The 16,023-nt window shown below is 35.8% G+C and overlaps 1 protein-coding gene across 1 annotated transcript in view; it reads right to left on the bottom strand.

The window, feature by feature from the left end:
• Positions 1-16,023, bottom strand: part of SEMA3D (semaphorin 3D) — a 200,307-nt gene that overhangs the window by 31,174 nt on the left and 153,110 nt on the right. Inside the window, exons 9-11 of the mRNA XM_033088884.1 lie at positions 14,435-14,549; positions 12,586-12,655; positions 5,377-5,521 (exon numbers count right to left, since the gene is read on the bottom strand). Of these exons, the coding sequence (XP_032944775.1) occupies positions 5,377-5,521; positions 12,586-12,655; positions 14,435-14,549 (330 nt within the window). The remainder of the gene's footprint in view (positions 1-5,376; positions 5,522-12,585; positions 12,656-14,434; positions 14,550-16,023) is intronic.

The raw sequence follows: 16,023 nt of genomic DNA, 5'->3' as shown, positions 1-16,023 counted from the left end.
TCCTAAAAATTATTTATCAACAGAATGAAATTACAGAGTAAATCTTTTATAATACATCAAATATAAAAAATAAAATCTCCTGCCTTTAAAAATCTTCCCCAGATCTTTTTTTCTAGCAGCTTGTCATTTTTGGCCTGAAATCAGTTTGGTTTCCATATCTGACCTCTACCACTCAGTGTATGGTGGATTCTGCTATATTTCATTTCACTTGGAATTTCTTATTACCAAGACTCTCAGTTCAATATGATGTAAAAGTCTATCTGAACAAAATGTAGCTTGTTCAGACATGCTATTTGAACAGCAGAGGGCAGAAAAATCCCTTGAAGTAATGGAATTCTGGAAAGGTATCCTAGTGCATCTTTGAGTTTCCAGACTTATGAACATTACAGGGTGGTAATATCATTGTAAGTCTAGGAGTACAGGTGTGATTGGTCACAGGAAGTACATAATTATGTCAAAACTAAAAAAAAAAAAATTAAAGTAGCTATGGTGCACTAAAGTGTTTATTTGTTTGACTGGTAACATCAACAAAAGGTACTCCTGGAAGAACCGAAACTCAGCCTTCATAGCAGTATGAATGCAGAAAATGTAAAAGCAAAGGTGGTTTTTAAAAGAATCCACTTAAGATTTTTAACCTAAGTGTAAAGTGGCTTTCACTAAAGATTCTTGCATTTCATGAAAGCAAGTTATTCGGCAATGCTTTTATTCAAGTATGATGTGTTACCTGAAATTACAATAAAAAGGAATGATAAGTGCAATAAGGCTTCGAAACTTCTTTGTTATTATTTGTGCAGAGAACAGATCGATCCCTGGGGAAACAATGTCAGGTTCAGTTCCATTGTTTGCTTTTTTTCACTTTGAAGGGAGAAAGACATGGAGGTTAACAGCATCTGATTTGCAGTTAAGTAGGTCTAAATTTAGTTCCAGTCTCACCACTTGACAAGCTATGAGGCCAGGAGCATGAGCTGGGCTCACTGGGCTGTTTCTTTTCCATAAAATATCTACATTATTATGTTGTAAGGATGTACTGACATAACATATAAGGCTTTACCACCGTGGCTGGATCATGACACGTGTTCAATAATGACTTTGGACTAAAATTTCTGAACTGGAAGTTTGTAGAAAATAAGAAGATTCATAGCTTCACTTAAACAAAAATTACTGAACTTAGGCTGCTTTAAAAAATACACTTAAAAGAGAATGTACGAGATTTTGTAAAAATAAATGCAGTTAATTTTAGATAGAGCATTGGGCAGTATATCAGTCAGGTTAATTTAGGGAACAGGTGCATGTTAGAGAATATTAAAGAATAAAGGAGAGAAGACTGATCAGAAAACTCCAACATTCGTCTTCATTCTGCTGTGTTTGGCAATATAATGTTTGGAAAGTTATTTAATTATTCTGGGCCTCAGTTTCCTCCTGTAAACGGAGGATGAATTGGGAGGTCTCTAATATCCATTCTGGTTTAGATTCTCAAATTTTACAAGTGCAGTTACTTGATGCACTGGGAAATATAATTTCAATGATTTTATGAATACAGAGTTATTTAAAATGGTAAAATTAGTTTATAAAAAGCACATTTGTGTAACAGATTTTCACACCAAATAAACGATGTTCCTAACTTCAATACCGCCCTCCAAATATAAAATGTGATGTGGAAAATCTGACTAATTGAATTGTATGCGAATAAAAAGTAAATATTAAAAAATAACTAAAGTAGTGAAGCAAAAAAGTTACACATTTATTTATGATTTTAGACATTTTCAAATTTGGTCATAGTAATTTCAAAGAGAATATAAAAGTAACTAGTGACTTAGAAATAATTAATATCTTCTGGATACTATAGCTTTCTAGGCTAGATACTGCTTACAAACCTTTCAGGAGGACTGGTCATCATTATTCTTACACAGAACCAATTAGAAAGGGTTAGCCAATAAAAAGTAGTTTTAAAATACCTCAGTATTTTTTGTTTTACATGAATAAATTATTTAGATAGGCTTATATGGTTACTCCCCATGTAAAACTAGCTAACAATCTGAGTTTAGTTCAGAACAACAAGAAAGAATTAACCAAAACTATAAAGCAATATATATATATATATATATATATATATAAAGCGATATATATAAAGCGATATATATATATATATTAATATATATAAAGCGATATATATATATATATATATATATATATATATATATATATATATAACCTTTGACAGTAACTAGAATATTTTTTTTAATCCAAATTCTATAAAAAGGACATAATCTACCTGATCAAAGAGAGTGTTCTACTGGAGTCTTCCTGAGGGAGACTTTATTTTTCTGTCTCCACTACCAACAGTGGCCTGAGAATGGGCTATGGATAAAAGATTATTTATAAGGCATAATTCTCAAAGCTCAGCTTCAGATGCAAATATGTTTACACATTTTTAAAAAGCATAGGAATTAGATGAGAAATGTAGATGTTTATTAAAGATAAGGCATAACTCTGTGAAATGGCACTTCCTTATGCCTGATAATATTTTTTCTTTTCTAAATTGTTAATCGTTTATTTTTTTTTTAAGTTAAGTATTTCTTTGGTAGTGTGGATACAGCCTACCTCCTAGATAATGTTGAACTCTTAGAAAAAACATCTACAATGTAAATTGTATTTCGACAGCAAAAGACTGGTCTGTTTACCATAATGTGGTGCTTATTTTCTCATTGATAAAAAAACCCTCCTCACTGACATATGTGTTTTACTATTTGGGAAGGGAAGATCACCTATGCACATTTTATAGAAGTGGTCGTGTACGTTTGAGGAGAGCCACGTTACATGTGCACAGTCATTAAGCCTCACACAGCATTCACAGCTCTTTCAGGCAGGAGCAGGGCAGTGGTGACAACCACTCCCTCTACAGCACCTCTAATGGACACTATAACTAGAATGTAATGCAATCCGGATGCGTCAGCACACGACCATTTTGAAAATTAATTCAAATTTCCTAGTAGTAAAAGAATCAACTGCTGTGTATATGTATGCAAGTTATTTTCTGCAATTAATGTGGATGGTTTGTCTCAAATTCTTTCTTCTATAACATCCAGATAATTGAAAATACGTTTTTAAATGGCCTGCATGGTCACAGTGTTGATTTTTAAAAACAAATTTATGTAGAAACAGCTCAAAACGTGATAGTCTATGATACTTAACCCCAGCTAGAGTTCTCTCTGAATTTTCACCATCCTCCTCAACCACTCCCCCAAATATATATGATATATTCATTATATTTGTGTGTGTGTGTGTGTGTGTGTGTGTGTGTGTGTGTGTGTAATGTATACTCGGTAAAAGACCTTCCATGGAAAGGGAAAATAAATGTATTTTAGCCTCAAAAGTTGTAATAAAGTATCATAGTACAAGGACCAAGAGCTCGGACTCTGCCACCTGAGTGTGTCTGGGTTACAACTCAACTGCACCACTCACTAGCTTTGTGACCCTGGGCAGGTTACGTCACCTATCGGTGCCTCAGATTCTTCACCTGCAAAATGGTATTAATAATAATAGCACTTGCTTCATAGAGTCATATGAAAATTAAGGTTTGTAAAACTTTTAGAAGAGTACCTGCACACCCTAAGAATACCTACACCCTATGTTACTGTTCAAGTATAAAAATGAAACAACCAAGTATAGCTTTGACATTCAAAAAAAAATAAAAAAGCAAATCCTAAAAATCATGATATTTGCAAAAAAAAAATTGTTGCCACAAAAGTTGTGATTATCTTCATATCAGTCCAGAAACATCCCTGAAACATATTTATATTGAGGGATAATGAAGGGGAAATAGATATGGCTGTAAAGTGTGTTTCCCACATTTAATTAGGTTGTACAACAGGAAGATGAAAAGAGAATTCAGAAAGCCTGCTTATCAGCTGTATCCCCTTTAAGACCAAAAATATAAAAAGACAAAACTTAGTAGAATTAGACAAGTTAAGTCAATTTTTCTCAGAGATTTTAATGATCATTTTAGATCTCTTTGGTAGAAATAGTCATAGTGAATCCTAAATTTTAAAAAAGGCATTTTTCCTTTACACTACTTCAACGTAATATTCAATTTGTTCAATATAAATTGGTTCAATAACCAATCCTAAAATATTTAAATAACTTAAAAGGGTTTTAATCACATCAACAAACAGAAGCCTTCTATTTATAATGCACATTTGGATTTTAAACTGCAAAGTTTTTTTTTTTTAAACAGATGCATAAACACTAGAAAACATTTCTTACTTGTTTCATCTGTGCTTTAAATAAGATTTATACTATTTAAATGAAATTTTGGACCCGGGATTCTCTAGATCTTTTCCCCACCTAAAATATGCATATTATTCCAAAGTACAACATAACAAGGAAAAGACAAATGCATAACAAGAAAGGAGATCATTTAAATGAAACTTTATAACTGATGTAGTCTTTTTAAAGTATAAGTTGTGGGGGTCGGCCCAGTGGCTCAGGAGGTTAGAGCTCCATGCTCCTAACGCTGAAGGCTGCTGGTTCGCTTCCCACATGGGCCAGTGGGCTCTCAACCACAAGGTTGCCGGTTCAACTCCTCGACTTCCGCAAGGGATGGTGGGCTGAGCCCCCTGAAACCAAGATTGAACACAGCACCTTGAACTGAGCTGCCACTGAACTCCCGGGTGGCTCAGTTGGTTGGAGTGCGTCTTCTCAACCACAGGGTTGCCAGTTCGATTCCCTCAAGGGATGGTGGGCTGCGCCCCCTGCAACTAGCAACGGCACCTGGACCTGGAGCTGAGTTGCGCCCTCCACAACTAAGACTGAAAGGACAACAACTTGAAGATGAACGGCACCCTCCACAACTAAGACTGAAAGGACAACAACTGGACTTGGAAAAAATCCTGGGAGTACACACTGTTCCCCAATAAAGTCCTGTTCCCCTTCCCCAATAAAATCTTTAAAATAAATAAATAAATAAAGTAGAAGTTGGGAACTCTAGTTACATATAGTGCTGTATGTGAGGAAAAAATACTTAATAATAAATAAATACTTTGGCATTTCCATCTAACCTAAAATATCTATCATTCTATATACTAAATCATTTCGGTGATTCTGTAGACTCTTTGAGGATAAGCACTATATTATCAGCATTGTGTTCACCTTTAATAGAGTCCATTGTTTCCTGTAGGAATTAACATTCTTACTCAAAAGAAAAATATTACGTTCCAGTAAAGGATGGGAAGGCTAATACATCACTGTAAATAAATAATAGTTATTTTAAAAACCATAGTACATGTTACTGTGGTGAGTTGCATAGTTTATTATAATAGATTTAGGAAGAGAAAATAGGCTTGAGAAAATCATTTGATTAATAAGTTGGATACATACTGTGCCAGGTCGGGGATAAGGGATTCTTCCATCATACTGCACCCAGCGATGGTCTGCACTTTCCTTATGAGCATATGGGCCATTAAAAACTGCTCTGATGTCAGCCATGCTATACACACAAACAGCAGAGCCTTTGAAAATGGAGCTGAAAGAAAGCACCGTGATTCAATCATCCACTGGTTCATTCATTGGCATTTATTGAAGACAAATACAAAGGTGCTGAAGACAAAATGTGGACAAGTTCTCAAGGAGCTTCTAACCAAGTAATCTTGAATAAAGTATGATAAAAGTTACATTACAGGTAATTAAAGTAAGCTAAACAGCATACATTGGGTACCCACAGGGCTCTCTGGTAAGTTTTCTTCTAAAGAACTTGAAAAATAAAAAGGTGTCTTACCTACTTTTTTAAGAAAAGGAATTTTAGGTATTTAATCATAGTTAATTCATGTGTTTGTTTCTTTCCTTAGTATATTTTTTTTATTTTTCAATCACAGTTATCATACGATATTATAATAGTTTCAGGTGTACACCATAGTGATTGGGCAGTTACATAACTTATGAAGTGATCACCATGATAAATCTAGTACCCATTTGACACCACATAGTTATTACAATATTATTGACTACACATATTCTTTATGCTGTACTCTACATCTCCATGACTAATTTGTAACTACTTAATCCCTACTAATCAGCTACTTATTTGTAACTACTAATTTGTAATCAACTACTAATTTGTAACTACTTAAGAAGTAATTTGTATTTCTTAATCCCTTCCCTTTTTTTCACCCAGCTCCATTCCACTCCCATCTAGCAACGATCAAAATGTTCTCTGTATCTATGAGTTGATTTCTGTTTTGTCCATTGATCTTGTTCTTTAGAATCCATATATAAGTGAAGTCATATGGCATTTGTCTTTCTCTGTCTGACTTACTCAATTCAGCATAATACCCTCTAAGTGTATCCATGTTAATGGAGATGGCAAGATTTCATTCTTTATTATGGCTGAGTAATAGTCCTTTGTATATATGTACCACCTCTTTATCCATTCATCCATTGATAGACACCCAGGTTGCTTCCATATGTTGGTTATCGTAAATAATGCTGCAAGGAACATATGGATGCACACATCCTTCAAAGTAGCTTTTTTGGGTTCTTCAGATAAAAATCCAGAAGTGGGATTACTGGGACCTCCTTTGTCTCTTGCTATAGCCTTTATTTTAAAGTCTATTTTGTCTGGTATAAGAATCGCTACTCTAATTTTTTGTTTTTAGCTCCATTTTCACGAAATATCTTTTATCATCACTTTACTTTCAGTCTGTGCGTACCTTTCTTTCTTCTATTTTTTGTTTTAATTAAAGTTTATTGGGGTGACAATTGTTACTAAAGTTACATAAGCTTCAGGTGTACAATTCTGCATTACATCATCTATAAATCACATTGTGTGTTCACCATCCAGAGTCAGTTCTCCTTCCATCACCATATATTTGATCCCTTTTTTACCCTCATCTGCCACCCTCTTCTCCCCTTACCCTCTGGTAACCACTAAACTAGTGTCTGTGTCTAAGTTTTTGTTTCTTCATTTGTTTGTCTTGTTCCTTTGCTGTTTTGTTGTTTTCAGATTTATATACCACATATCAGTGAAATCATATGGTTTTCAACTATTTCCGTCTGACTTATAAAGCTTAGCATAATAATCGCAACATCATCCATGTTGTTGCAAATAGCATTATTTCATCTTTTCTTATGGCAGAATAGTATTCCATTGTGTGTATATACATCTTCTTTATCCAATCATCTATTGAAGGACACTGGTTGTTTCCATGTCTTAGCCACTGTAAATAAAGCTGCAATGAACATCGGTGCACATATATCTTTATGGATAAATGTTTTCAGAGTTTTTTGGTAGATACCAAGAGGGAGTGCTGGGTCATATGGTAATTCTACTCTTAATTTTTTGGGGAACCTCCACACCGCCTTCCATAGCAGCTACAACAATCTACATTCCCACCAACACTGTACGAGGGTTCCTTTTTCTCCATAGCTTCTCCAACACTTGTTATTGTCTTGTTGATGATAGCCATTCTGACTGGGGTGAGGTGATATCTCGTTGTGGTTTTTTATTTGCATTTTTCTGATGATTAGTGATGTTGAACATTTTTTCATATGTCTATTGGCTATTTTTATGTCCTCTTTGGAGTCATGTCTATTCAGGTCCTCTGCCCATTTTTCAATTGGATTGTTTGTGTTTTTGTTGTTGAGTTTCATGAGTTCCTTATATATTTTGGAATGGGAGAAGATTTTTGGGTGTATCTTTCAATCTGAAGTGAGTCTGTTGCAGGCAGCATATGTAAGGGTCTTGCTTTCTTATCCTTTCAACCACCCTATGTCCTATATCTTTTGATGGGAACATTTAATCCATTTATATTTAAAGTAATTGTTGATAGATATGTAGTTTTTGCCATTTTATTGTTCATACTTTTAATCTCTTTCTCCTTCTTCTTCAAGAAGTCCCTCTAGCATTCCTTATAATACCGGTGGTGATGAACTCCTTTAGCTTTTTCTTGCCTGGGAAGCTCTTTATCTGTTCTTCTATTCTACACAATAGTTTTTGGGTAATCTTGGTTGTTGGTCCTTGATTTTCATCACTTTGAATATTTTCCACCAATCCCTTCTGGCCTGCAAAGTTTCTGTTCAGAAATCAGCTGACAGTTTTATGGGAGCTCCCTTGTAGGTAACAAACTGCTTTTCTATTGCTGCTTTTAAGATTCTCTCTTTGTATTTAACCTTTGGCATTTTCATTGTAATGTGTCTTGGTGTGGGCTTCTTAGGTTCATCTTGTTTGGAACTCTGTGCTTCTTGGGCTTGCATGTCTATTTCCTTCACCAGGTTAGAGAAGTTTTCCATCATTATATCTTCAAACAGGTTTTCAATTCCTTGTTCTCTCTCCTTCTGGTACCCCTATGATGTAAATGGTACATTAGATGTTCCCCCATAGGCTCCTTAAACTATCCTCATTCTTTTTTTTAATTTTTTTTTCTTTTTGCTGTTCTGATTGGGGTTTTCTGCTACCTCATCTTCTAAATTGCCAGTTGAATTTTCTGCTTCCTCTAATCTACTGTTGATTTTCTCTAATGTAGTCTTTATTTAAATTATTGTATTCTTCATTTCTGAATGGTGCCTGTTAATGTTTTCTGTCTCCATTTTTATGCTTCTTATCTCTTCAGTGAAGTTTTCATTGAGATCATTGAGCATCTTTATAACCAGTGTTTGGAATTCTGCATCTGGTAGATGCTTGTCTCCATTTTGTTTAGTTATTTTTCTGAGGCTTTGTTCTTTTCTTTTGTTTGGGACATGTTTCTTTTTTTTCCCCATTTTGGCTGCCTCCCTGTGTTTGTTTCTATGTATTATATCGGGTTGCTATGTCTCCCAGTCTTAGTATATTGGTCTTAAGTAGTAGGTGTCCTGTGGGGCCCACGGGCACAGTCTCCCTGGTCACCTGAGCAGGGTACTCCAGGTGTAGCCCTTGTACGGGTTGTATGTTCCCTCCTGTTGAAGTTGAGCCTTGGTGGTTGTTTGCACATCAATGGGAAGGATTGACTCTCAGGCCAATTGGTTGTAAGGACTGTCCATAACTATAGTAGAGAGCCATTGTTCAGGGGTTGACCCTAAGCAGCAGGATTCACTTTAGCAGGGCTCTGGTGTCTGCCCAGCCAGCTCTTTGGGTAAGTTGTCTGCGGAGGCAGCAGAGTGGTGCTTGGGCTTGGTCCAAACCTCCTGGGAGGGGTGTCACTGCAGGCCAGGTTCAGCTGTGGCCTGTGCTCTGCCTGGGACCACTTGGAATGAGCCACAAAGCAATCCACAGATGGCTGCCACCTGTGCTGCTCTTGGAGGCACCTGGGAGAGGCTAAGCAGCAAATTGAGGCCAGCTGCCACTAGTGCTTGGCTTGGGGTTGATTAGCAAGAGGTATGGGGCATGCTGAGACCAGATGCTCCTTATTTGGGGTTTGTGAAACTTTGAAATATTTTAGCAAAGTTCAAAGCAAGAAAGGTCGTTTTATGGAAAAGCCAGTGGAAGTGGTTTGGGTGTGCCTGAAAGGTAGTACAGGGTGTCAGGGAATCACTAGGGTGGGGCAAACAGTGTCATCTATGTTGATGGAGATTCAGATATGGTGCTTATCACAGTCTGCACTGTGGGAGTGGGGAGGACGTAACAAAGGAGTAATGCCTTCTGCCAGCACTTCTGTCTGGAAGAAACCTACCCCTAGCCCTGAATTCAGACAATTCAGCTTCTCTCCATATATCCATGGTGCCTTTCCAGTTGCTGACCTATCTGGAGCTCAGTGATTGAGTACGTCAGTAAGTCCATGCATGGGCCTTTTAAGAGGAATGCTTGGGACTCCAGCAGCCCTTTGTGTCACCCAGCCACAATCTCTGCTGTTTTTCACAGCCAGAAATTATGGGGAATTCTCTTCCCAGCACTGGAACCCTGGGCTGGGGAGTGTGGTGTGGGGCTGGGATCTCTTGCTCTTCAGGTGAGACCTCAGCAGCTGAGATATCCCTTGTAATTTTTAACTGCTACATGTGGATGTGGGACCAGCCTGTTCTGCATCTCTGCCCCTTCTAACAGTCTTGACGTGGCTTCTTCTATATATCGTTAGTTGTAGGACTTCTGCTCAGTTAGACTTCAGACTATTCTCAATGATGGTTGTTCTGCACTTTAGTTGTATGTTTGACATGGTCGTGAGAGGAGCTAAGCACAGCGTTTATGTACTCCATCATCTTGACCAGAAAATCTCATGTGTCTGTTTTCTTAACATGAGTGAATATACATAAATACTGGCTATTAATTTCTTCATATAATTATTGTTAATTTAAAATTTTTGAAACAATATTTTTTGCTCCTTCTTGAATCTGAGTTCATGTATGTAACTTATCCAATGCTTAAAATTATTCTTAATTACTTAGGATTGGAGCAAATATAATTAAGAGGCAGAAAAACTCTATGGGAATTTTGCAAATTTTTGCAAACTAATGATGAAAACTGTTAACATAGTGATCAGATGTTCTGTTTTTGTTTTATTTCTGAGAATTAAAAGATACTTTCTCTGAGTCTAAAACTTTCCATTATTCCTGTTCTTAGAACCAAGATCACCCTTTATGATCTAAGAGACATATCATCTCAGTAGTACATAAATGAGCTAAGGATTCTCTAGCAGGAGTAAGTCAATCATTAATATTCTTGGAATGACATTAATGGAAAATACTGGGAGCTGATGGTAAACAGACAGCTGGGAGAAAACTCTCTGCTATGGGAGGTGATGTTCCCATTACAATCACCTTCTCTGCGTATGATGTTTAAAGGAACGGTGTAGCAGGCTTAACGACATTGCTATCACTGCAGATTAACTACATCTTCTGCTGCACAAAGGCTGTGACATGCATTCCGACATTACGTCAGTCTTCAAGGCAACATTAAAAATACGATAATAAAGTACGCCAAGAACAAAGACCTGACTTTGTAACTTCACACTCTGGGTGGGCAGAAACTTGGGAGAAGAAAAAAAGAACTATCTTGGGGCTACATCTCCCTGGCACACATCTATGCCTTGTGTGTAGAACACACAGTGACTTCAAAGGCAGTTCTGTGACTGGAAAGATGCCAAGAGAACTAGGGCTGAGATACTTAACTTGACTAAGTACAGGCACTTGCTCTTCCTGCACCTTTTTAGTTCAGACATAAATTAGAAAACATGGATCCCCAAACAGCAGCTTCTTAGCGTATCTTCTTTATTCTCACATTTAAATATTCACATTTTATATCTTACAATGAACCAACAGTATTTTGTCTTCTGATATATTCTGAGCCAATAGTACATTTGAGTTATACATAAAATATCATGTATACATAAATGAGGGTAATGACACAGAAAAGGAATTATGATTTGCCTACAAAATTATTTTAATAATTTAATCAAAAGAGACAATAAGACTATTTCTCTAATACCAATACCAATACTGCCAATTCCTCCAATACTAGTATCAATATAACATGGATAAAATTAATAGCAAAGCTATGGAAAAAGTAAAAGGTATTTCAAAGAATGTATTGTAGTTAATAACATGTAACAGGAATAAAGATGCACTTTGAACACTGTTAAATGTAAGTTACTTAATGAAATAAAATTAATATTAAATAAAATTAAGTATAGTCCATATAGTACTTGACAAAGTTTCATAAATGCTAGGAAAACTTTTAAGGAAGTCACAGAGATTCAGTGACAACTACAGGACAGTATTATGCACCAGGAAGAAAAGAATACAGGGATAAAAACTAGGAAAACACCTTTAATTCTAGTCCCATTTCTACTACCAATTGGCTCCTCTTTTTATGGCAAGTATACAAACTTTCTTTGCCTATATTAGTAGAATAGTGATGATATGGTGATAGCAACAGCCAAACACCCGTCTGTGCAGGGTAATGAGGCAGAATAAATAAGATAGCATCTGATGACATTTTGTAAGTCAAGAGTGTCCCATCTCATGATTACAGCTTAGCCAAAGACTGAGACATATATTTATTTAGTGCTACCTCTAGGTCATGCAGCTTAATAGATTTATTATGGTTAGTATATGCATATGTCTTTGTACATACTAATCCATCTGAGAATTTAGCTTAAAGGTATGTCTGCTGATACAGGGAGTGGCATATGTACAAGGTTAGTCACTGAAGTATTATGTGTACCAGCAAAGGATTGGAAACAATGGAAATATCTATGTATGGGGGATTGGTTAACTAAATTGTGGTAATTGATATAGTATCCCCTATATCAATTACCACAATTTTGTTAACCAGTGTCAACTAAATTTAGTTAACCAGTGTAATTTTGCTGGTGTCAAAAGAATAAAGAAACTTTTTATGTACTGATATTAAAAGATTTCTAGGAAACAATACATGAAAAAATTTTTTTTTAATTTATTTTTTTCACACTAAAGGGACAAAGAACATATAACTGTATTTACATATATATATGAAACATATATATATACACATATATATGATATATATGAAATATATATCATATATACATATATATATACATATATGTGTGTGTGTGTGTGTGTGTGTGTGTGTGTGTGTATATATATATATATATAAAACAATTCCCTGGAAGAATTACAAACATTTTTTTTTTTTTTTAAACTTACCTAGTTGTGGTAAAGACTCCATATACTACAGGATTTCTTTCATCTCTTGTGGGGAGTAAGTAAATATCTTCTATTAATGGGAAAAAAAATAATGATTCGCTACATTTTTATTTTTCAGTTTATATATTTGCTTTTGCTTTAGTAACACAATATTTCTGAGACTCTAAACAGTATATAAAATGAAGTTAACAGTGAAAGTCATTGTATTACTACATAAGAAATTAAGGGTAGAGGACTGGTTTTCTTACTAGCTATGTGACATTGAGCTGGACATTTAACCTCTTAGGTGTTTACTTCAATCACCTATACATGGAATGGTTTGCTTCATAATCTCCATGACTATTTCCAATAAGGAATATGTAATTTCACATAGAATAGAAACTAAAAACATAGGTTATTTTTATCTGCCAGTGTAAAAAAATTTGTTCTGTATTGTGTCAACATGTTAGTAGTTCAATTCAATTACCTATTTGGTAACAATATGAAAATAGCTATACAAGTTAATTACTTGTGTAATTATGCAGTATTGATACTAAAGTACGTGTAAATAATATTTTAAAAGATTATTTAAGATGTAAGCATGCTTATACACAGCATTAGAGATCATCCATCAATATTGAATATATACTTTAATACTGTAAAATGCAATACTGACAAATTCATCAATGATATAACCACTTTTATATTTCCAACAAAAAACAAGTTAAAGAAGGTAAAAGCGAATGATGCTACTAACTTTATACGAAACTGAAAATGTTGGTTCTAGAATCAGCTTTGAGAGGAGTAATAAGGGGAAATGAAAAAGAAGCTGTCTAATGCTTCTCTGAGTATTCTTTTTATTGACAAAAGGGGACTGAATTCACCTAATCTTCTATGCTTTCCAGCAGAGGGCATCCACAGAATTAGGAACCCCAGGTCTTGTTCCCTTCCAAAGAGAAAGACTGCAAGGAGAATGGATGGACATTGCAGTCCCAGAGCTAGAATCTTTCTGTCTCTCACTGTAGTTTTGTTTCCCTCTTAGTCGGAGGGCACTTACAGAAAGAGGAATTGCTTCATAACCATGGGCACTTGACCTACTGCACCTCCGTGTTCTTTGTGTGTGCATATTTAGTAAGAACCACTCCTGCAAGCTGTACTGGTCTATACAGAAGGTGCTAAAAAATGTTCACACATTTTAAGAAAGGAAAAAACTGTATTAAAATTGTAATACAATGAATGACGCTGGCATTCATTTGATTAATGCCATCTTTTCAGCGAACCTCATACGTTGCTACATACATAATTCAATTCAGCTTCAAAAAGTAATACATAGCAACCCTCAGTTTTTCCTCTTTGTCTCCAAAACTGTTTCTGATTAGTTCATTGCTAGATGGGCGGGAGGGGTGGGTGGTGGGGGGGAGGGTGAGGGGATTGGAGGGCAGTTGGTGACCACAGGATGGGCACGGGTTTGAAAATTAATCTGGGGAACATAATTTGGTGGTTACCAGAGGGTAAGGGGGTTGGGGGGTGGGGGATGAGGGTGAGAGGGATCAAATGTATGGTGATGGAAGGGGAGCTGACTCCGGGTGGTGAACACACAGTGTGATTTATGGATGATGTGATACAGACTTGCACACCTGAAATCTATGTAATTTTACTAACAATTGTCACCCCAATAAATTTAAAAAAATAAATAAAATAAATAAAAAAAAGGAAAAAAAAAGTAATACATAGATAACATCTCTTAAAATATGTATACATTTTTTAGCACCCCTGGTATAATCAGGCATTTGGGGCTAAAATAAAATAAATGCTGAATTACTTAATTAAGCAGTAAGGCTTTTTTAGAAAAAGTGAAAACGTGACTTACGAAGCTCATCAAAATGAGTATCTGCCCCATCACTTCCGGGAATTGAGCAAATCAATCTGGCCTTCAGAAAAGTTGTCCATTTGTTTATCAGGCTGCGTTGTCCTCCTACATCATTCTGGGTGGGAGGGGAGGGAAGGAAATAAAGATAGGGATTTACCATCATGATTCTGTCACCAACTAAAACTGGTGGTTAGTATAGACAGTGTCTTACTAATGTCCTTGTTTACAAATACAGCAAGTCTACATGTGTAAGTCTTTGTACTTTCGAGTGAGGGAAAAGGCAGTTTTGTCCCTCGATATTGAATGCTTTTCTCATGGTTAAATGAATGCAATGTAAGTAGCATAGCTCTACTGAATGACTAGATGAATGTCAGGCTACAGCAACTAAGACAGTCTTGGAACCAACTCCCATCTTTCCCAATTTTTGCTCCAGGATCTCTAAAAAGCTCTTTACTTTTCCAAGTTTCTGTTTCCTTATCTATAAAATATGATTAATGCTTTCAAATATGGTTGTTTTGATGACTAAATGGAAAAATTTGTGTAAAGTGCTTAGCATAATGCCAGGTAATTTGTGTTTCAACAAATGCTAGCACTGACTTGTATATCATGCATATGATTTAAGTCAATATTTTCATCTTTAGAAATATGCCTTGGTATAGACTTAAAAATGGTCTTTTCCGAATTTAGTGCCCTATTAATAATTAAACACCCAGGCAACATAAACATATAATTTATAATGTACATATAAAAGCAATCCTGTTTTTCCATGTTTTATTTTACTCTGAAACATTTCATTAAAATGTTCTTTAGATATTAAGAAAAATATAAGCATTTAAATCAACTAAGTAGAATAAACAGGGTTATGTTATACTGAGTCAGCTCTGATACTGTGTGACCCTGTGAATGACTGATGCCCACAGCGTCCTGTCCTCAACAGCCCTGCTCAGCTCCTGTAGACTCATGCCTATGGCTTCTTTTATGGATTCAATCCATCTCCTACTTGGTCTTCCTCTTTTTCTGCTGTCCTGTATTTTTTCCAACATTGTTATCTTTTTCAAAGAACCCTGCCTTCTCATGATGTCCCCAAGGTAGGACACTTCCATTTTGTTATTTTTGCCTCCAGTGATGTTTCAGGCTTAATTTGTTTAAGGACCCACATTTTTGTCTTTCTGGAGGACCAGGATATTCATAGAGCTCTCCTCCAACACCATGTTCCAAATGAATCATTTTGTTTTCCAACCAGCCTTCATCCAATCTTTGCATCCATACATAGTAACTGGAAATACAAGGGTGTGGATGGCCTTAGCCTTGGTCTCTAATGACACATCGTTGCTCTTGATGCTCTTCCCTAATTCTTCCATTGCTGACCTTCCGAGTCTCAGTCTTCTCTTGATTTCTTGGCTGCAGTTTCCATTTGAATTGATGACTGAACTGAGGTAAGCAAACTTTAACAATATAAATGTCTCCATTGCCTATGTTAAAGTCGTGTATTTCTTCTGGAGTCATGATTTTGTCCTCTTGATGTTTAAATGTAATCCCACTTTGGCATTTTTTTTCTTTCACTTTCATCAGAAGTTGTTTCAAATCAT

Source organism: Rhinolophus ferrumequinum, chromosome 20 (assembly GCF_004115265.2).
Source record: "Rhinolophus ferrumequinum isolate MPI-CBG mRhiFer1 chromosome 20, mRhiFer1_v1.p, whole genome shotgun sequence".
NCBI classification, from domain to species: domain Eukaryota; kingdom Metazoa; phylum Chordata; class Mammalia; order Chiroptera; family Rhinolophidae; genus Rhinolophus; species Rhinolophus ferrumequinum.
The sequence above is the reverse complement of the archived record's forward strand: the minus strand, read 5'-3'. Positions and strand labels throughout refer to the sequence as shown.